Here is a 23887-nt window from a genome sequence, read left to right on the forward strand (position 1 = left end):
AGTTGAGGTCCGGAAAAAGTACCAACGAAGAAGAAGGGGAATAGTGTTGCCAGATTTTTGTGAGAGAAATAAGCAAGCAACCAGGTCTATGAAGCACTTCAAACCTGTACATACGTTGGCTATTTGAAAATAGCAGATCTACAATGAGCTTGTAGGTCTGCTTTAATCTAGGAAAAAAAGAAAGTGGAAAATGTAGAATATTTTTTGACAAAATGACATTTTAACAACACACATCTTGTATGGGGGTCCCTGGCACAACATATTTTCTGTCTGTCACTAATGTTTTCTGTCTGTCACTAAATGTTTTCTGTCTGTCAATGTTTCGATGAATTGAATACACAGGACCCCAATGGAAACAAAACAAGCCATATTGCTTTCTTGGTTTTAATCCTTTAGAGCTGTACTTTCTGTGCTTTTTTTGCAAACTGCTAAATAAAGTATTCAATCAATCAATTAATCAATCAATAAAAGATAGAATAAATAAAAGATCCTTGGATAATTACATATTAATTTGGGGGTCTTTGACATGAAAATGTTTGAGAAACACTGGTTCAAACAACATTTAGGAAATAAGCAACTACACCTTAGAAGCAAGCCTAAATAAACAACTATATACTTTAGAAACAAGCCTAAATAAGCAACTACACTTTAGAAACAAGCTTAATATTTACAAAGGAATTTCACAGGGAAAACAAGGCCAAAGTCGCTTATAATAAGCAGACATGGCAACGCTGAGTAGTTCTGGAAAAAGTACCAACGAAGAACAAAGAGGACCCGTTCTTCCGGTGACGACGAGGCCGTCGATTGGCTGAACGTCGCTCGGACGCCGCCGATTGGCTGCCGAGATTGTTGACAAACCGCGGTGAACCGGATGTAACAGCTCACCCCGCCCCCATACATTAATACACATACGATACTTGACTTGACTCTGCAAAACCAACCAACCCCACAAGGAAGGTACCGTTACAGTTAGCAATGCATTTATTTACCTTTTCTATTACATTCATTTAACTACAAACATGCATTTGCTGTATAACATATATAATGCATTAAAAGTGTACGATTTAGGACTGATTAAAACTAAAGTATAGAATAAATGTTGTGTGCCGCCCAGGGTTAAACACTGCTGCAAGAAATGTTCTCTCAGCTCATAGTTAATACAACTGCTACTACTACTGAATGACTCATTTGACTCATGATTGAACAAAAGGGACAAATGATAGTGTCTTAATGCTCATATTACATTATGGTCATGGTCTTTATTTGTGTCTGTCAGCACCGACCTATTTAAAACCAGTCCCTGGAATAACGTTAATTTGCATTCAATCCAAGGAAGGCCGAGTGAGAAGTGAACCCATTGTGTAGATCTGAAAATCATTCTTAACCAGTGGTGGAAAAAGTACTTAAATGTTTTACTCAAGTAAAAGTATCAATACTGCAATGTAAAAGTACTCTGTTACAAGTAAAAGTCCTGAATTCAAAATGTACTTGAGTAAAAGTACAAAAGTATTGGTACCAAAATGTACTTAAAGTACCAAAAGTAAAAGTACTAAAAGTAAAAGTACTAAAATGTTTGAAAATAGCAGATCTACAAGCTCACAACGCGTCGCGTTGTGAGCTTGTAGATCGGCTATTTTCAAATAGCCCATGTATAAACTAGGGCTAAAGGGGTTAATGTATGTTTTATAATATAATAATTTATATCTGCAAAGTAACTAGTAACTAAAGTTTTCAAATAAAAGTAGTGGAGTAAAAGTACAATATTTGGCTCTGAGATTTAGTGGAGTAGAAGTAAAAATATTGTAAATTGGAAATACTCAAGTAAAGTACAAATACCTAAAATTTGTACTTAAGTACAATACTTAAGTAAATGTACTTAGTTACTTTCCACCACTGCCAAGGCCGAGTGAGAAGTGAACCCATTGTGTAGATCTGAAAATCATTCTTAACCACGTTTGACCCCTGGGTGGCGCCGTCCCTATTCTGGACATGTCCTTGTTGGCGAAAACCTTTTTAATTTTCATAAGAAATGTCTCACGTACTGGAATCATAGCTGAGGAAAGTTTTGCTTTTAAGGGACAAAGTATGTTTAAAGTGATATTGTATAATTGTTTTGTAAATTGATATAGTAATAGGGGGCTGGATGTGTAAGAGGTTTCATGAACTAACAGCCTGGTTGTCTGGCTGTCATGCCAACTAAAGTATTTCCTTTAAGGATCATTTTTAAGGTATAGACCCAAAAGAGAAATTATGTGTGTCCCCGGGACCCAAACTAGTGAAAATAGCTGATCTACTGTACAAGCTCCCAACGTGTCACGTTGAAGTAACCTCTTAAAAGTTAGTTTTTCTCATTTATCGAATTTTTTTTAAAATTTATTTATGAAATTCTTTAGACAATTCTTTGAATTTGTTTTTAATTTATGAAATATTGAGAATTTTCTTTGAAAATGTTTGAAAATCTATTGAAATAATGATTAAAAAGCTTTTACTATTTTGTTGATGTCATTATAGGCGAGAAATTCAATCACATAAAAAAATAGCCGATCTACAAGCTCACAGACAATGCATCGCAGTGCGGCGAGTTGTGAGCTTGCATATCGGTTATTCTCGCTGCGCAACACCATTGTATTATGAGCAATTATAAAATAGGACTTATGTGGTTTACATCTCTAAGGAGGAGTATCTGGATCTATTTGGAGAACTAATCATATCCTCTCTTCTTCACACAGAGGGAGTGGAACTCGTACTCGTATGTTCATGTGGTCTGCTTTTGCACCAACTCCACTCCATAATGTCTGATTCCGACGGCGCGCCGCCGCCGGAGCCCTCCGGGCTGGACGGCCTTCCTCCCATCTACAGCATCGCTAAGGGGGAGGTGGTGTCAGTGCAGACGTACGGAGCGTTTGTCCGTCTTCCTGGCTACAAGAAGGAAGGTGAGGGAAGAGGACTTGTCCTTTGTGGGAAATGTGTTCTGTGAAGCACTAGTACCTTTTTATTAGAAGGATAAATGCCTTGAGGTTAATCGTCTCGTTTCAACCCCGGTGTCCCTATTTTGGGCCTGTCATCATCATGGGCAACAACTGTCAACAACTAACAAAGAAATTGCCAAAATACCTGATCTACAAGCTCACACTGTGTCGTGTTGTGAGCTTGTTGATCGGCTATTTGTTGCACAATGAAGTATGTAGGTCTTAAATGGTGAACTTCACAACAAAACCCCTCTCATTTTACACATGCACAGGCCTGGTACATGTTAGCGAGATGTCGGCCTCGCGGGTTGAGAACGCTGCAGATATCGTTGATGTGGGGGAACAGGTGTGGATCAAAGTCATTGGAAGAGAGGTAAGGATGCACGCACGCACGCACGCACACACACACACACACACACACACACACACACACACACACACACACACACACACACACACACACACACACACACACACACACACACACACACACACACACACACACACACACACACACACACACACACACACACACACACACTCTGTGTACAGAGAACTGTACATGCTATCCATTCCAGACCCAGTGTGGCTTCACCAACTGAAGCCACACTGGGTCTGGAATGGATAGCATGTACAGGGAATGTATGAAATGTAGGTAGGGTAAAATGTGGTGGCTACGCTACAGTGTGAATGAATCTATCCTCAATCTGTCTCAGATGAAGGGAGACAAAGTGAAGTTGTCCTTCTCAATGAAAGCTGTCAATCAGGGAACAGGGAGGGATCAGGACCCCAACAACGTAATGGCAGAGTAAGTTGTTACACTTTCACTGCATTTTTATTGAACTTCTAAAAATGCATTTGCTTGAACTTTTCTCAGTTTATTGCTCCTTTTATTGTTTGGTCATAGTCAGACCAATATATTCAGATTAAAGTAATTGAAATTGGTCGTATTGCTTTGTGGTGCAGAGACACCACCATGTAATCAATCTGGCACAGTATTTGTTGTTGTTCCTCGTCCGACTCCTTGAAAATACCAAAGAGTTTCCTAACGGCTGAATTGGTTTGACCAAAGGCTCCCTTCTTTCTGTCATCTTGGCTCGAGGAGCTGAACTAAACACGCCACGGCCTAACTGAGAGTGAGTTTGTGCTTTTAGGAAGGTGGCAAAAGTGTAAAGGAAAGGGGTGCACTGGATTTGTAAAGGAAAGGCGTATGCTGGATTTATATAGCACAATAAAACAAGAGCATTATTGCAAAACGGAATGTGGCACAATCGCCTTTTCTCGATTTATTTTAGTTTTCAAAACCCGTTAGAAGCCAAAATCGTAATTGAAGATAGCATTTCGTATGCCCAAAAATATGACTTTTCAGGATTCAAATAAAAAAAAAACAGCAATAGTAGCAGATCTACAAGATCGAAACGCGTCGATTCGCGCAGCGTTTCGAACTTGCAGATCTGCTACTTTTGATGCTATTGTGTGACGCTGTTGTATGATAAAGTAGGGCATTCAATTACGGAAAAAAAGTTAGAATATGCGAGATAAGAGGTTTCTGCCTGACAACAACGATATGATTAATTGAGCAGCCGTGTGTGTGTGTGTGTGTTAATTGTCACACTGTGTATTTATTAGGCAGGACGAGAGGAGACGCAGGAATTTCAGAGACCACACGGGCAGGAGGATCACACTGGAGGCTGTACTGAACACCACCTGCGCAAAGTGTGGCTGCAAGGGTACGACCACCACTGCATTAGCCTCACGTAGCCAGACAACTATTCCACAATCTTTATAGAGTCTGGAACAACACCTCCCGAAATCAGAGAGAGGAAACTGGCTTTTCCGTTCACGAAAATATCTTTTAAAATATCTTAACATTTTATTTTTGTATTTCCATTTCTGCCAGCTATATGCTTAGATGCTTGTGTCTGCCGTAGACACCGGCATACAACGGTATAAATTATCCATGATATAAGTCCATGTTATTTTTGAAAATGTTTGACTATGACCTGCCCCAAAACAATGACTCCAGGGTTAATATGCTTAATCAATCATTTCGCTTTGTTTATAGGTCACTTCACCAAAGACTGTTTTGCGGCTGGAGGGCTGCAGTACGCTTTAGTGCCTGAAGAGGACGACCAAGTGCCACAGCAGCAGCAGCAGCAGCAGCAGAAGCAGCAACAACAGCCACCGCCGCCACAGACCTCGACTGTCGCACCACAACAAGACACAGACACACACAAGAAGAAGAAGAAAAAGAAGGTGAACATTTAACCACGAGGGTTCAGACTGACTCACTTCCTCCCTTTTCTCAGCTCCCTTCCCTTTTTATCTGTCTCACCATAATGAGACATTTGTCAGCCTTGCGTGTGTGGATGGCCGCTGGAGTTGTGAAACCCACACAGCATTGCTGACACAGTTTTGTAAGTCCATGTTTTTCAGTTAGGGTGGGGATCTGAAAGGATTTGAATCCAAGTTGCAAATTCTTTTACCAAATCGGCATTCTTTCAAATTCCATTTTTGAGTGGTAAATTAATAATAATATCACCTTGAGTTTTTGGGAGTGCATTCCACAGGGTTGGAAATTGTTTGTGGACAATTATAAAACTATAAACTATTTCTCTGTGCAAAATAACAAATATGTACAGCTTTTAATGCACTTTCATTTTATTACGGTGAGGTACAATGGAGTGGAGTGGGGATGGTCAGGTTACGCCAGCATTCCTGTTGCTTTCACCCCTGTAGCATGCAAATGATCATGTTACAACTTACAATTTAGGCATTTAGCAGACACTCTTTATCCAGAGCAACATATTTACAACAAGCAAGGTAAACACATACATCAAATGCAGAGAGACGGTGTAGTGCCTCAGTAAACTAGGATCACAGGTAAACCAAGAACCTAGCATCAGTCTCGACAATATACTATCAAAAGATTATCTGTGATAATAGAGACTAATAGGATAACAGGTAAACAATGAACCTAGCATCTGTCAAAAATAACATGCTATCTGAAGCATAAGTCTGCATGGCCGTTAAGGCTAGGTCAAGTGCTACGTGCTACGAGCTACAAGCTATGTTGGCGGGTCTTCATCTATTTTCCATCCTGTTTGTCCATCCAGGAGAAGAAACTGAAGAAGAAGAGGAAGAGGTCGAGGAAGGAGTCGGAGAGCGACAGCAGCAGTGGCAGCAGCAGCGACGGAGCCAGTAAGGCCAAGAGGGGGCGCCATGATCACACAGAGGGCAAAGAGGACCGAAAGAAGAAGAAACATAAGAAGCACAACAAATCACGCAAACACAGCTGAGACACACATCACACACACACACACACACACACACACAAATCACCACACAAATATCCAGGTTTCGATAAAAAAAAGAAAACGGGGGGAATTTTCTGAACCACTTAATTCAATCTGACCAGAAGCACAGACTAAACATAATATCTCCACGGGCGATAAAGAATGAATGAGCAGAGTGGGGGATATCAAAAGCAGAGGCATGGATCCCCCCCCCATCCTCCCCACAGCAAATGGAACCCTCCATACAGCCACACCCACCCATCCATCCACCCATTCATCCATTCATTGATTCTCAACTGATTTTGCTCACATCCTAAATTTGACCCGATCTATAAAGCCACAGCTCCATGATACACAACAAGATACCAAACCGGCTCTATGCACAGCAGCCATATTGATAAGAATTGTTTTCATCATTGTTACAAATTATGCTAAATAAAGGGATAGTTCACCCCAAAAAATACTTTTTTTCTATCGATTAGTCACCCCATGGAGACTTGAATTCATGATATATTTTTTTGTTTTTGTCTCATTCCTAAGCCAATAATTTGATGACCAGCAGACCAGTAGCCAGCGGTTCCGGTAGGACACACAAAGGAGACTGTTAGTGTCTCCTACCGGAACCGCTGCCGGTCATCAAATTATTTTATGCCAATATTCTGGTCAAACAGTGTCAGGGTGCTGATATTGTGCATGTTGGCTCCCTGGAAAGACTCCAGTTAATGGCCCCTTTACGGGTGTGTAACTCTCAGACTTATGGGGGTCCTTGAAATTAAAAGGTTTGAGAACCACTTGCACTACACTATTGGAACAGAGGCTTCATTAGAATCATTGGTAACGCCCAATTTCCTTCCAATATGACTGCTGTGCATAGAGCCTATTGTTCCTGATGCAGCAAGGACATGATGTTACAATCCGCTCCTGGCTCACTGGATGACAATCTATGCACATCACACACACACACACACACACACTGCTGTTATCAGACTAGAGATGTACCGATACCATTTTTTTCCTTCCCGATTCCCATAACTTGCGCTATCGGTCGATACAAAGTACCGATCCGATACCAGTGTGTAATTTAAAAAGAATCTAGGACAGTGGCTCTCAAAGTGGGGTCCAGCGACCCTCAGGGTTCCTTGAGGAGGTTCCAAATGGACCCTTACAGGGTCTGTAACTCTGAGAGTGTACAAATGGAATGGTTCTATGGTGAGTTATGGGGGTCCTTGAAATTTTTTAAGTTCGAGAACCACTGATCTAGGAATAAATACAAAATCCATTAATGATTGTTAAAGTGTAGCTACAAGTTAGTAAAATAATAATGTAAATAGTACAGTAAGAGTATAAAACAGTAGAGGAACATCAACTGAAGCATTCAAAATATAAAATAATTCATGACTGTAAATGACATAAATCTCATCACGTGATAAATGACATGGTATCGGAACGGCATAGACTGGCATACTTATAGATACCAGCAGTTTAGCCAGAATCGACAGCTTTTTCTGACACTGGTATTGGTGTCGGAACAACTCTATACCAGACTAGACCCAGCGGTCCTCAACCTTTTCTGGAATCAGGGCCCACTTGAAAGTCTTGAAAGCCTTCACGGTTCCCACCCATCTGACTGACCACTTAACCCATTCAATCCCGGGAATGTCTTCTAAATCCTAATCCTTTTTCATGTCATGGACCCCCAAAATTATATGTATTTGGCTGCCGACCCCCATCTAAAAAAAAATAGTTCCAGGGACCCCCAGAAGCAAAGATTTGAGTTAAAAATATTCACTTAAAAAAATATATATATATATTCAATATTTTTTTGAATAGCCCAAAATATAAAATGTATGGTTATTGCTGAAATCTAAAATGACACAGATGTGTTCCCGGATTGAATGGGTCGGCCCGGCAGCTGTACGTGACAACAACCGTTGTCTGTCTTAAAGGAGAATTCTGGACTAAGGTTTTCTTACCTTTTCTATGATGTTATATCTTAAGATGAATGGTACAGTAGAAAAATGTCATAACTCGGGTCCACCACAGTGGTTGCACAACTATGCAAAAAAAAAAAAAAGTCTCGCTAGACGAGATTGAAATCTCGAGATTTCAATCTCGTCTAGCGAGACTTTTTTTTTTTTTTTTTTTGACAGTGTTCTGTCACTATGAACGTTAGATCTAAAAAAATAAAAAAGCTATTAAAATACGCGATCTAACGCAAGGCCTATCCGCACACGTTTTAAGCTGTGGCGGACCCGGGATGGAGTTATGAAATTTTTCTACTGTACCATTCATCCTAAGATATCATAACATCATAGAAAAGGTAAGAAAACCGGAGTCCAAAATTCTCCTTTAATATGAACATGTAGAATCTTTTTTTTTCTTTCTTTTAATGTTCTATATTTCTGTCCCCAATAATTACCCTAAAGTGGCGTGTTAAGTGGTCATTTTCAGAGCATATTTATTCATCAATTCATCGACTGTGTTGTGACAGGCCTAGTTGTGACAGAGTTTGGAGGAAGTGGTTAGACACAGATTGACTGACTCCTATTTAAAGATCAATATAACCTTTTTATCCATGTCTATCAGCTTGAGTTGTGCCGGCAAACCTTTCAACACTTTCAGCCTGAACGTACCTACTTTGGGCATGTCGTCGAAACTTTTCCAATTTGTTGGGAAACTTCTCCCCTAATAATGACATAAATGCCCAAAATAGGGAATCGATTATTTTATCAAATTATGTTTTTTTTTGTTTTTTTAAAAATATATAATCGATTCGTTTGATTAACTGTTGCACTCATAAATGGAAGCCCTGAAAGCAACTCGTCGCTGTCAGGCTTATGTTCATATTTTAAACTTTTTGTTGTTTTTGGTAAATTAATGCCCTACTTAACGATCACACTACAGCGTCGCACAAAAGTAGCAGATCTGCAAGCTCGACACAAGGCGCGAAGCGCCGCGTTTTGAGCTTGTCGACCTGCTACTTTGGATGTTTTTGAATCAGAATCCTGAAAAGTAACAGCGGTTTCCACCCCCGACAGAGATGAAATCAGAGCAAAGCTTCCCCTCTTGTCCTGAAGTAACCAGTGTGTCTCCCATGGCTTTGGGAGGTGGGCGGGGGGGGAGGTGGGGGTTACTATAGGTAACCAAATAGGTATAAGCAATACGGCAGCAGGCCGCTATCGCTATTGGAAATCCTGATATTGTTTACACGTATCCGGTTTCCTGCGATCTGAGAAATGCATTATGGAGGAGTGCGGACAAGCCGAGACCTCCCGGCGCGATGGTAGACACAAAACCGTGAACACACAAGAGAGATCATACGTACAACCCCTCCCCCCTCTCGCATGCAGGAAGTAGTATAGACAACAACAGGAAGTGTAAGTAAGCGCTGAGAGGAACCATGTGCTATGGTGATATCCTGACCTTATTGTGTGTGTGTTTGTGTACGTTTGTGTGTGACTCTCAACCCCCTGGAGGTATAACACAAAAGTCTTGCCCCCCCGCAGTGTGGTGGTCAACTCTTAAAGTCCTTAGTGCATGTAAAATGGTTTAATATCATTAAAGGGTTTAAAAAAACGGTTCAAATGGCTCGTGGTCTCTTTCTTTGTATACAGGCATGGTTTGGATCGAAATGTACAGTAGATTAGGGCTGGGAAATGTTGACAAAAATGTGAACAAAATCAAATATAACTTTTTTTTTAACATACCTCAATATAAATATTATGATAATACTGGTAACGGTAGAGTCTGTGCACTGGAAATACTGAAAAAGCTCCGCCGTATTTGATTGTGTATTTTTTATATTTATTAGGACATGTATGTCCTGATGAAGATCTGATTCATCGAAGCGTAAAAATACAGCGGACCTTTTTCAGTATTTCCAGTGTGCTGATTCTACTTCCATTTGTGATACTGCTGCTTGTCTTGCACCTGGGCCACGGGTGCACTACCCTCCTAATACTGTTAAGTCACCTGGAATTTATGTCAAGATTAGGGGGTCCCTCAAACTGTCCCATGCCACGGACCCTCAAATAGCCATTTGGCCTCTGGCTGCGGCCCCCCTACTGTGAAATGGCTTAAAAATAAACAACCAAAAAAAATACAATCTACAAGCCCACAACATCGTGACACATTGTGAGCTTGTAGATCTGCAATTTTGACATGTTCAAAACAGGGGAACCAGGTAGAGAGTTAGGTACATTTTCACAATAATCTGATGAATTAAATATGAAGGGAAATTGCCTTTTTTCTTTCTTTCTACATGAGCCCCCATGGTGGCGCCCACATTGAAAACCTGGTGGTTTAGATTTTTCCTGTGCTTCTAGCTTTGCACATGTCCGTACACGCAGTGATAGGTGAGCACTGACTCGGGGTACATGATGAATTGTTTAGTACAGTTCAGGCTTGCGGCGTCCAGGTGGTTCAAAGCCAAGCCACCGCAGAAAGCCCAGGTTTGATTCCTGGCAGTGGTGCCTCCGGCTTGGCCAGGCACTCCAAAAAAAAAGCACAATTGGCAGTGTGGGAACCCAGCAGGGGTATGTATGCTTGTTCGCTGCACTAGAGCAGTGGTTCTCACACATTTTCATGTCCAGGACACCCAATTTGAATGTATTTGGCCACGGACCACCCATCATCATTATGTGCCAGGGACCCCCCTAAGAGAAGATTTGTGTCAAAATTATTCCAAATGTTTCGCAATTCTTGTAGATTTAAAGCAAAAACTTAATCTAAAATAGATCTACAAGCTCACATTGCCACATTGAGACGAATTGTGAGCTTATAGAGTGGCTAAAATAGCCAACGTACTGTAAAATAGGCTAAAGTAGTTCAGTTAAACTGATTTTGGTGCTATATTAACGCATGTAGCCGCGGAACCCCCTCAAGGACCCCTGGGGGTCCCTGGACCACTGCCCCCCCCTCCTAATGCACAGAGTAATACTTAGTATGTACTTGCTTTTATTGGTCTTGTTCCTAAAATAACCTATAGCATGATCCTCTATGTCAGCGGGAGGCAATAGGCGCCCCCCTGACTGTCCCACATAAGCTATAATGTCCAAATATAAAGAATCTACCTCCCCCACCTGAGGAATGCTTTTATCCATGTTGAGAGTGAATGACAGGCAGGTGTTTCACATTGTTTCTCTCCATATCCAAGAAAAGACTTTGAGCTCCTATGAAATTCTATACAAAAGCTTGTTTATCTCTGTTCGAAAGGGAGTATGACTGTCTGGGTCCAGATAAAATGTAATTTTTTTTACTTTTCAATGAACTAAATGTCCTCAAACGCAACATGCAAGGATATGGCCAGCACAAAATGATGACACCGTCAAATAGCCATTTACCCGTAGCCTCTGGCTGCGGCCCCCCTACTGTGAAATGGCTTGAAAATAAACAGCCTAAAAAAATCTGCAAGCCCACAACATAGTGACACATTGTGAGCTTGTAGATCTGCAATTTTGACATGCTCAAAACAGGGGAACCAGGTAGAGAGTTAGTTACATTTTCACAATAATCTGATGAATTAAACATGAAGGGAAATTGCCTTTAGATTTTTCCTGTGCTTCTAGCTTTGCACATGTCCCAGCACAAAATGATGACAGTCTTTTGATTAAAAAAAAAAGCAAAAATGCTTCACAAGAGCAATGTTGTAACGAAGTGATTCATCAAAAACTAGATGAATAGATTTCCAACTACTATATCCCAACTCCCACACAAGTTTCACTTTCACGTCATCTTAAATTTCAGGTTACTGGTGGCCAGACGAGCTTCTGTTTCATCATGACTCATGCACACAGCGGCATGAGCTGTGATTGGTTAAACTTTTAGGGAACAGACATACACACAAACCCCTACTTGTCCTGAAACATGCCCAAATTTGCCAAATTCAGATCAGATAAACGTCAAACATTCCTCTTATTTTGGAAGATACACTGACTAGACAGAAAAAAGTAACATACAGATACAATTTTGGACGGTGGTTTTACACTCTTGTGGTTCGGAACATTCACGGTCATCGTATAAGTATAGGGTTCATCTGCAGGACCTTTTTGTGTGTATTTTATGGATTGGAAGTGATCTTTACATTGTAGGTTGGTACATGGCAGGTACATGGTGAAAGACAGTGGTTCTTAACCTTTTCAGGCTGCAACCCCCCAAAATAATCAACTGGGGACCCCCCGCCCCCACCCTTGGAATTGTAGGAGTTGAGTCCTTACATTTAGTTTGACTTGGCTCCACAGATAAATATTGTGAAAATAGCCGATCTACAAGCTCACAACACTTTGCGAGGCGTTGTGAGCTTATAGATCGTCTATTTTCAAAATGTTTGCCTCTTAATTTTTTTGACAATTTGGCCAATGTTTGACCAGTTTTTATAGTATAGTTTGTTGATTACTTTTGATGCAGTAATGTTCTTTTTTTCCAGGTATTAATAAACGTCTTAAAAGTCCTTAAAATTGTCACTTCAAGGTCACCTGGGGACCCCCCAAAAAAGCCTGTGGGGTCCCGACCCACAGGTTGAGAACCACTGGTGTAAGTAATGGTTCATGCAGAGGTCAGGTTGCGCTGCCACCTGCCAGCGGTCAATGTAAGTCAGCCTATCTAGTCACACTGTGTCACCCTGCCCCTGGTTGGCACGGTGTCTGAAACGGAACACATGACGACAAACTACAGTGGCAGGGAAGGCTCCTAATTTAGAACACACACACGCCTACTACAGTAGGACATGAGCCCATGATGCATGCACACCTTTCATTTCACCTCAACAGAAGCCAACGACATAAATCTACAATCTGACAGCTAGCACTTGTTGCGGTGTCATCACGGGTGTGACACGCCATTAAAAATAAAAAGCTGAGCTGGCTTCAACTTCCCACGATTCCTGTTCCCTTCTGTAAAAAGATGAAAAACTCATACTTGCTGACCATGCACTCATTGTACTCTAGCACCACAAAGGCATTAAAAGCAACACTTCAGACCTCTCAAAACAAACTGATCAGGTTACTACTGAACCTCACACCTAGGACTCACCTAACCCCTGCTCATTATGCTAGAGTGGGATGTAGGGTAGAGGACAGAGTACAGCAACTTGCAATGGGCCTGGTCTTCAAGATACTCAAGGGACCGGTGCCTATGTACCAGTCTGACTACTTCAAAAGAGTGAGGAAACACCCACAACACCAGAGGGAGCTCCACTGATCTCATGGGGATGAATTCATTCTATTATACCACCAAAATGTGGAATGCCCTACCAACAGCCATCAAAAAGTGCGACTCCCTACCCTCCTTCAAAACCGCCATAAAAGAGCACCTGTCTGCAATTTGCAACTGGACAAGTCTTCTAGCTTGCCAAAAGAAATGACCTCCCACTGTTTTTCTGTAAATATACTTTTACTGCTCCTAGTATTGATGATCTCTTGTATATTGTAGGTCATGGTGAATTGAATACACAGGACCACAATGGAAACAAGCCCTCAGGGCTTTTTGTGTTATACTTTTAGCATTATTATATAACTGTACCTCTGTACTTTTTGCAAACTGTTAATAAAGTATTCAATCAATCCACTCCCCTTCTCTCCTCACAATTCCTGTTCCGTTCAGTGAAAGGATGAAAAACTCACACTTGCTGTTAAACAGTTCCTTGTGCTATATTCAACACAACTGTAACTAACTTTAAATTAATGGAGAGGCAGAGTGACAACCTCTCTCCATGACACCTTCCACCCTAGAGCTGGTACCCTTATATACTCTGCAGACTCCACCCTTCCATTTCTAATCAACCAACCACAATAGAATAGAAATCCACCCAAGTTGCTCCCCATGTTCTAATCAATCAGCTAACAGGACTAACAGGCACCTCCTCACTCAGATCTTCAGGCACCAATCACCCAACCACACAGCTACAGGCTTTAACAGGCCACTCCCCCTTCACAGCGTCTTCCTGTGCAGATACTGGAACTGGAAATCTACAAGTGACACAACATACATTTAAATGTTAAATGAATTTGTACTATTGAACTTAAAGGTAGGGTAAGTGATTTTCTTTGGTTGAAATAAGTAAATAGCTCTATATTCTGATAGCACTCATTGGAGTGTTTGTTCATTATTACAAGTCTCCATGTCTCTCCAGCTCTTCATTAAACAGAAAATGTATTCTCAGGTCGCCAATTTTATCCAATCAGGACAGATAATTTAGACAGGATATGGGGATACAGATTAAACAAGTGAAATTGGAAGTGATGACACAAAGAAATGAGTGGACAAAACTGGAACTAGAACACTATAAAATGAAGCTGATTAATGGGTACTCTCTCCTGATTGGCTGAAATTTCACAACCCACTTGAAAATGCATTTTCTGTTAATTGAAGAGCTGGAGAGACAGGGAGACCCCTGTTACTGAACATACACTCTATAGCAATGATTATGATAATGATGCTTTAAACTTTTAACAAAAAACGTTTTTGTTTTAACCAAAACAATCACTTACCCTACCTTTAAACATATGGGGAAATTTGGTCTACAAGAGGCTACACTTTTCATTTACAGTGACTTGAGCCACACTTCACCGGCAGCCCGACAAGAAATGTAGCTGGCCACCAAGCTAGTTGTTTTGTAGCTTTTTGCCCCCCACAGTCACCACTAGTGTAAACGCAGTATTATGCACGCGACGAGTTGGCAAGCCATGGTGGACAGAATAGTTTATCACATAAGTGCTCCTGAGTCCTTCCGCATCAATCACAATGATGAGGGTGTGTTTTTTGTGGGTTAGACTTGGGAATAGCACACACACACACACACACACACCAACAATTATCTATGACTCAGAAGGGAGCAGCTGTGGAACAATGAGGCCTGGCACACTCTGAGAACTTGTTTTCAGAGTGTGGCAGTTGAACTTTGTGTTTCCATTACATCTCCGATTGTGGCAGAAAACGTCCGCCTACTGATGGATGGAACCACATCTGATGAACTTTTGTTGAACCATAACATTGAATAGCTACCAAAAACTATTATCAAATTATTATTTACCCAGGGTAGTAGCTGAGCACCAGAGCTTATTTTTGGCAACTCCCTGCACACACACACACACATTAAAACCTGGGAGCTAACCAGTACAACCACAGTCTCATACTGTTGGCCGCTGAGCAGCTCCACTAGAGCAGTTGGGGATTCAGTGCCTTGCTCAAGGGCACTTCCGTGGTGTTGGGGTAGGGGTGAGTGGTGACCGTTCACTTCCTCCACCCAGGTGTTTCCTGCCGGTCATGGGGAACCGAACTGGCAACCTTCCGTCAATGACGCACTATTCAAGTCTTGTGACAGAATTTTGCCAGTGTATGAGTTTTGATAAATGTGACAGTTGGGACTCAAGTAGCCAGTGTTTTTAATGTTTTTTTATTCAAGTTATCATTCCCCTACACATTTAACCGTAGCCACATGTGAACACTCAAGGGCAAAAAAAAACATGAAAATATTGTATAACATTAACAAACAAAAAAACTAAAACAAAACTTGAAACACACCATTTATACTCAGTGACCCTTCCCGGGACCGTTGGCACCATGCATAAAAGTCATTTATAAAATAAAAAAAACACACGGCATTTTTAAAACAAAAACAAAAACAAATCAGTGGAATTTATTCAGTGTTTCATACAGAGGAACGGCAGTACAAAGATAGAAGAGAGAGGGAGACGGGGAGATGGAGGGATCAGTTAAAAGGATTGTGGGGGCGGGTTAAAGATTGTTACTGGGGGTCACAGTGGGTGAATTCACCCATAAAAAGGGGGAGGGTGGGGATGGGGGGGGGGGTGCAGGCAGGTGCAGAGCAGGTTGGGAAGGTGAGATAAGGGTACGGGGACACAGGGCTTTGGCTGACGTGGGTATCGATGTGCGGACTGGAGGGTGTCCATTACTAGGCCTTGACGTAGTGGCGCGTGGATACTACATCTCCCAGAGTGAGTGTCTGTGGAGGAGAGAGAGAGAGAGAGAGAGAGAGAGAAAGGAATGAATGATCAGTCACAGCAATGACAGAAATCCCACAGAAAGAATAGAGACCCCCCACGGATATGTAAGTGAACACTAAATCAACCATTCTAGTAAACACACACACACTCTTATGAACGCACACTGAACATTTAAGATACTATAGTGCTTTCAACCTGGCGTACCTATTTTTGGTATGTCATGTAAATGACAATCGAGGGTTCCCAAACTTTTCAGGCCGCAAACCCCCCAAAATAAATCATATTTGAACCGGAGACCCCCCCCAAAATAATCTTTATTTGAACTGGGGACCCCCCACCCAACACAAGCACTTGGAATTGTGGGCATTATATTTAGTTTGACTCGGTTCCGCAGATACATTTTGGGAAAATAGCCGATTTACAAGCTCACAAGAAGCTCACAACAACACCTTGCAGTGCGAGGCGTTGCATGCTTGTAGATCGGCTATTTTCACAATATTTGCCTCTTTCTTACGTGACATTTGCCAATTTGGCCAATTTGGTATTAAAAAGTTGGGTCTTTAAAGTCATTAAATTGTAACTTTAATTAGAAATGTGCAGATACCCAGTATGCACTTACAGTAATACTGTATGTTGGTTTGTTTACTGTTGAGTGAGAAAACAATGTTGCACATTAAGCTAATTATCTGGGGACCCCCCAAAATAATGTGGGGACCGCCCTGGAGGTCCCGACCCGCAGTTTGGGAACCACTGAATATATGAAGCTTTTCTGAAATAGCGAAAGTCACTGCAAAGCACTGTGAGCTTGTAGATAAGCTATCTTATTTGCGCAACGTCGTACAATAAAAGTATAAAATAGGGCTTTAAGTGCTTTAAGGCGCCGGGATGTTTTAGTACTGACCAGTGTTAGGTTATCTCCGGTCACCTCCCGGCTCAAGCTGGTCTCTTTCTCCTCCCACTTCTGGACATGCACCAGCTTAGCACCGTCTATCGAGACCAGAGACTGCGGAAAACAGAGACAGAGGTAGTAATTACACACCGCGCTCACAGGCAGACAGACACACAGACGCACACACACACACGGTTATAAGAATGTGTGTGTGAGAGACATCAAAGAGAATCAATAGATAAGAAAGAGATACAAACAGATAAAAAACAGATGAAAAAACTAGAGATCCGGGCACTCAAAGTTAAAAGAGGGAACAACCTTTATTTAATACAATGCCAACATGTTTCGACCTATTAAGCGGTCTTCATCGGGGCTGAAAAAAAGAGAATTAATAGTTGCCCAATTCTTGTAAACGTACTAGGCTGTCCTCAACCGTCAACGCGGGACTAAATGATTGGTTGATTTAATCAACAAATCTGTAACATTGTGTCTGCTACTTACAATCGTGCTGCAGATCTGGTTGGTGAGGTTGTTGAGAACTTGGTATTTCGCAATTCAAAGACCAGGTAGAATTATTATGGTTATATCTAGAGTTTAAAAGGCAAAAAGATGAGTTGGCACACTTGTAGCTCCCTTTTATGACTTTATTGTCACAATAAAGTTATAGAAGGGAGCCACAGTGTGTGCGAACTCATCGTTTTGCCTTCTTTGACCCATTTTCTTTTGAGTTCAGCACCTTTAAATGATTATGTGGACGTGAGTGACCTCCTTTGGTCCTCGTTATGTCCAGAGTTTACAAGACATGGGTTCATCATCTTTCAAGAAATAATTCATTCAACATGGAGGGAAAAAAAAGTCAACTAACAAAAGCTTCATCAGCTAAGACCAAACTGACTGATTTAACTGATTAATCGACTATGATGGGACAGCACTGAAACATACTATCGTCAATGTCCAAAACTGTACAAAAGTAGAAGATCAACAAGCTCGAAACACGGTGTGATGTCGATCTGTTACTTTTGCTACTTTTGTGTGATGCTGTAGTGTGATCAAATAGGGCGAAAAATAGGCAAAAAGTAAAAAATATGGAGATAAGAGGTTTCTATCATATTATTATTATTACAAAACATGCATTAACCAATTCATCCCTATATACTTTGGCTATTTGAAAATAGCCGATCTAAAAGCTTGTAGATCAGCTAATTTCAAAAGATTTGTATACATTTTGAACACTTGTGAAATGGGACATTCTACATAACATAACGAGTACTTTTACTTTTGGTACTTTTAAGTATATTTTGATGCGGACTCTTTTGTACTTTTACTCGACTACATTTTTAATATGAGACTTCTACTGGGGACACGAGTCTATCCACTAGGGCTGCACGATTCTTGCTAAAATGAGAATAACGATTTTCCTCCATAAGAATTGAGATCACGATTCTCACACGATTCTCACACAATTATTTTGTAAATATAAAAATATTAAGCAAAAAAAATAAAATAAAAAATAATAATAATAATAATAATTGAAAAAAGTGAAAATCGAAAATCGAAAAAAGTGAAAATCGAGATCGCATAGGTGTCTGAATCGAGATCACGATCTTTTTTCGATTAATCGTGCAGCACTACTATCCACATGGCAGTATTGATACTTTTACTCAAGTAAAACACGCGAGTACTTCTTCCATCCCTGCGCACATGTGTGGTAGTCTGTCTTCCTTCAACTGCGAGTGATTTACGATGTCAATGCAACGGGTCCAGAACAACAGTTGTGTGGCTCGGTTCCAACAAGTGAGGCTTTGTTCGCAGCTGAGTTTTCTCTGCTCAGCACTAGCCGTTACCATAGACCCGTCTCTCTCTCTCTCTCTCTGTCTGTCTCTCCTCATGTCTTACCCCCTCTGACCCCTCTCCAGCAGCCATCATTCAACTCTTTCTTTTCTTTTTTTAATCCCACCCCCTCTTCTCAGCCCACATTCTTTCCGCTCTGTCCTCTGAATTAAAATACCCCACAAACATTTTTCCAAGCATAAATTTCAAGTTAGCACCTCATTGAGCTTCTGATTTCACGGTCGCGGATCATGACTGATCTCCTCTGACACCTCACCTCTCACCTTTGACCCCTACTCCCAACCCCCCCCGCCCCACCCCTCCCGTCGAGTCTCCAAAGTACCAACACATGAATGACAGGCCCTCAGAGACCACTTTATAATGGCTCCAACAGTTCCTCCCAACATTCTTGGCAACTGCGACGGGATCACAGGACTAGGAGGACACCCATGTCGGTCAGCCATCTGTGATTGCCATCATCATAATTAGCATCATCATTGTTTCAACATTGTTTCATTCTTGTTTCACCCTTACTGCGGTGCTGCTATAACAACTGTATGTCCCTTGGGGTCAATAAGGCTCTATCTAACTGTCTATCAGCGTGTGTGTGTCCGTGCGTGCGTGCGTGCGTGCGAATACTGGGGCTACACAGTATTTTACTTGCAAATAAAAGTGTCAGTACACCACGTCCAACAACGTTTCGGCCAAACAATTTGGCCTTCCACCTGAGGAGGGTCAAATTGTTTGGCCGTAAAGTTGTTGAACGTGATGTACTGACTGACACTTTTTTGCAAGTAAAAAACTTTTTGAAGCAAAGCTGTTGTGCAGACTTTTTTTTTTCTTTTCCGTCCTGCACCAACGACAACTGGTTGTGCACATTTAACTTCAAAATGTTCCGGTTCAAATCTGCTACCAAAAGGTTGTAAGGTCTACATAACACAACATCACCAGTGTCGGGACTAATGCGTTACAAAGTATCCCATTCAGTAACGCCGTTATAGTTACTGTGATTTAAATGATACGTTACTTGCGTTATTTGATGTGATCCAACTGAACTGATTACCCCCGCAGAGTCTATCTGTGATCTAACCTACAGGCGATGTGCTCTCATAGTAACATGAGCCAACTAGTTTTTGATGGTTTAGGTTGCCAGTGTGTGTTCTTCATCTCATCATCACCACCATCCTGGATTCCGGACATCCAGTGGGTGGAGTAGAGGTAAAACATAGGGCGGTGCCTTACCCATTACCCCTAAACTATTTTAAAAAACATTTTCAAATAGTTCAAATAGCCAATCTACAAGCTCACAATGTGTCGATGTAGATCGGCTAGTTAAACTATTTGAAAATGTTTTTAAAAATAGTAGAACATGACAAAGAAGTTTAGGGATAAAAGGGGTAAGGCACCGGCGAAAATATGGACCCAAATTCCATTCCCAGCAGCAGTGTTACCGGGCACTCCAACAAACACAACTGGCAGCTGGTGGTAGGAAGCCGTCAGTTTGTTGTGTCCTTGTGTCGCTGCACTAATAGTGGGTCAGGTGCCTGTTCAGTGATCAGCGGAACATTATGTTCTCCCAGTGAAACTATTCACCGTCTGCCAGGTGAAAAGAAGCCTGTATATCATTCATCAGAGACACGTCGTCGTTGTCTACTCTATACCCTCCTCAGGGGGAATTGGCAATGAATGAATAAAACATAAAAAAAAGGATCATGGGTTCAAATCAGGCTGTCCCTATGAACTATCAATCAATCAACCTTTATTACATTTTCAGAATACACACCGAACGTTGGGACCCTTTTCTCCAGTGGTGAGTGAGCCTGTAGACTGGCTATTTTAGGCAAAGAAATTCTGTGTAGAAGGGGGAAAAAGGAGCGGACCAAGTATGGAGCCCTGTATGGAGGGTTTAATTGGTTAACAGTCTCTGTCCACCGTGCTTAGCTAACATGCAACATGTTAAAGGTTTTCAAACTATGCCTGGGAAAAATAAAAACCAGAGGTCTTCACCTCATATTTGTCTCATATGTGACCTCTGAACTACTTAGTCGTTTCCCGTCTAACGACCCCCGGGTCTCTCACCTTGACCTTCCTGCCGTCGGCGGTGGTCTCTTCAAACTCCTCTCCCAGTTTGAAGCTGATCTCGGTGTTCTTGAAGGTGCTCTGGGTCTTGACCGTCACCGTGTCTCCGGCCACTTCGATGATGGTCGTGGGTTTGGTCTTGGTGGCCACCTGGCGCATGGCGAAGCCCACGCCTGCGAGAGAGCACACGAGACAGCAGGGTAAGGCAACGCCACACCGACATGTTTTATTCAAGGCATACGTGAAAAATTCAACATTTCGCCATTAAGAGTCCAACGTGGATCACTACGACAAGTGGTTCGCAAGGTGGGTATCGGGGACCCCCGGGGTTTAATGAGGGGGTTCCAGGGGGACCCCTGCTAAATGATAGTTTAATTGATAGTTAGGAACCAAATGGACCCTTACAGGTCTTATCTAAACTAAAGACCTGTAAGGAACCTGTAAGGGTCAGAGCTTGAAATTAAGAAGTTTGAGAACCACTGCATTAGAGAACCTGCATTTATTTACTATAATGTCCATTAATTGTTCGTAAAAGTCGATTATTCGTTGTCCTGATGAGTAGATGTATAAACAACAATAAATCCAGTGTCACATGCAATTAGTATGTTGTGGCAAAGTTCAACACAATTCCCATTGATTTGCCCTTTGTCTGTTTGCTGTCAGTCTGATCTCTACTCGTCAGGGCGTAAACCCTCCAGCATGTTCTTCAAACAAAACACAGTCCAATTGACCAGTGACTGCATGTCTGAGCCTGTTGGTGTGTGTGTGCGCATGAGTGCGCGTGTGTGTGTGTTTGTTTGTATTACTATACTTGTGAGAGCCAAATGGGCCACAGGTATAGTAGAATTTGAGATATAGACATTAAGAGGACACATTTCTTGATCCTCACAAGAGAAATGGTTGTTTTTATGGTTAATATATATATTTTTTGCCTTACAATTAGGACAAGATTCAGGTTTGGGATGGGATTATGCATTTAGAGTAGACTAGAGGTTAGGTTTAGGGGTTGGAGTTAAGTCTGATTTATACTTAGCTGTTGTTTGCCAGTGTCATACACCAAAAATAGCAGATCTGCAAGCTCACAGCATGCCAAATTGAACTGCGCCGTAAGCTTGTAGATCAGCTATTTTTGGCTCATGGCTGGCTAGGGTTAAAAATGGGGGGGTGGGGGGGGCAGGGCAGGAGAGTTCATTAATTGGGTGGCAGCAGCCCACACCCATCTACAACCAGTGGTGCCATGTCTGCTTATTATAAGCAACTTTGGCCTTGTTTTTCTGTAAAGTTGCTTGTAAAATATTGGTAGTTGTGGCTTTTTTGGCCTTGTTTTTAAAGTGCAGTTATTTGTGCTTGCATCCAATTTTGTATTATTATTATTGTTTAAACCAGTTCTCAAACATTTGCATGTCAAAGACAGCCCAAATTAATGTATTTCTCAGCAGACGCCCCCATCTGATTTCTTTTTTCCAAATATATTCCAAATATTTCACTTTTTCTTTTCAAGATCTTTTTGAAAATAGCCGATCTACAAGCTCACAACACGTCGCAGTTGTGAGCTTGTAGATCGGCTATTTTCAAATAGCCAATTGTATATAGGTTTAAAGTGCTCATGTGGCCTATAGTCGCTTCTTTTGGGCTCGTTTTCATAGACGCTGGCTGCTTATTTCTCTCACAAAATGTGGCAACAGTGTCTACAACCAGCCACAGCACTTTTCTGTGCCAAGCCCAGTCTATATCTCCCTGCAGGCTAAAAAACGCCACGTTCACACAATCGATACAGCAAATACCACTGCTCTGCTGCCCGATCGATCGTCCAAGCATCTGAGTGGTCAGGAGCATTGGGGTCAGAGGTTAACAGGGTCCTATGGGTTGTCATGGTAACCAAAGCAGGCAAGGCAGGCTAGGTCAATGATAACGTGACTATATCTATATTATGAGGTCACCACCACCACCATGATGAAACGCATAGCGGCACAAAGTCAAATAGGTTGCATTCTTGACGGGTTGTAAACGTGTCCCGTGCACCTGCCCCTATCACACGCACACGCACACACACACACACACACACACACACAGTGTGAAAATTTGGCCCCAGTTTTATTTCCATAAGCTGTCAGCCTGTTCATCAGTCAGCAGCCGGTCCAGTGCACAGATAAAATCCAGTGTTCATTCAGGGTTTAAATGACGATGGTCACTTGTTAAAACATGAATTTAGATTTTAATCGTGCCAGTGTTTTAAATGAAGACTGGATTTTTACTGTGTCCACAATGTTAGTGCGCGACCCCTCCCTCCCATGGCCAACACACTCACACAATGGGCCGCTTTCAGCTAATGTCACCCCCATATGCTTGTGTGTGCGTGTGCGTGTGTATGTGTGTGTGTGTGTGTATGCACATTTGCATACCCATGTAGTATGTGTGTGTGTGTGCACGCATGCATGTGCACTCATGTGGTCTGTGCATATGTGCAGAGTAGACATGGGAGTATCGTATGTATATGCATAATGTGCACACATGTGTGCATGTCTCCGCCACCCCACCCTACCCTATCCACCCTTTTTTCCCAGCACTTAAAGCCATGCGGTGGTGGCCATGCACTACTCTGATCTCTCTCTCTCTCCCTCCCTCTCTCTTTTCATCCTCTCCTTCCTTTTTTGGTCTAGCTCTCTTTTCCTCTTTCCACCTCATTTCCTTCACTCTATCTTTTGGTGCAACCTATTGCTCTCTTTCTCTTTCTCCCTCTCTCTCTTTCTTTCTTTCTTTCTTTCTTTCTTTCATTCTTGCTCAATGCTCTCCCACTGCGCCCTCTCGTTTTACTTTTCCCACGCCCTAAATAAACATCTGCTTTAAGCCTTATGGGTATAC

General features: G+C 41.8%; 2 protein-coding genes across 3 annotated transcripts in view; one reads left to right on the forward strand and one right to left on the reverse strand.

Moving 5' to 3' along the window:
* Positions 1–905: 905 nt before the first annotated feature.
* Positions 906–7950, forward strand: zcchc17 (zinc finger, CCHC domain containing 17). Of its 2 annotated transcripts, XR_013934051.1 has the most exons (8): positions 906–957; positions 2730–2933; positions 3242–3342; positions 3686–3777; positions 4599–4699; positions 5035–5225; positions 6086–7131; positions 7165–7950. XR_013934051.1 is itself a non-coding variant. In XM_080442228.1 (7 exons), the coding sequence occupies exons 2-7, from the start codon at positions 2792–2794 to the stop codon at positions 6266–6268; spliced, it is 810 nt and encodes a 269-aa protein (XP_080298354.1). In that variant the 5' UTR covers positions 906–957; positions 2730–2791; the 3' UTR covers positions 6269–7950. The 2 variants fall into 2 exon arrangements, 1 of the variants encoding a protein (XP_080298354.1); XM_080442228.1 differs by having other exon boundaries at positions 6086–7950.
* Positions 7951–15637: 7687 nt separating this feature from the next.
* fabp3 (fatty acid binding protein 3, muscle and heart) overlaps positions 15638–23887 on the reverse strand; it is an 8918-nt gene continuing 668 nt past the window's right edge. The window contains exons 2-4 of the mRNA XM_080442997.1: positions 21026–21198; positions 17129–17230; positions 15638–16226 (exon numbers count right to left, since the gene is read on the reverse strand). Of these exons, the coding sequence (XP_080299123.1) occupies positions 16176–16226; positions 17129–17230; positions 21026–21198 (326 nt within the window). The 3' untranslated portion in view covers positions 15638–16175. The remainder of the gene's footprint in view (positions 16227–17128; positions 17231–21025; positions 21199–23887) is intronic.

The sequence above is a fragment of the Gymnoscopelus braueri genome (assembly GCF_963280865.1).
Source record: "Gymnoscopelus braueri genome assembly, chromosome: 11".
NCBI classification, from domain to species: Eukaryota; Metazoa; Chordata; class Actinopteri; order Myctophiformes; family Myctophidae; genus Gymnoscopelus; species Gymnoscopelus braueri.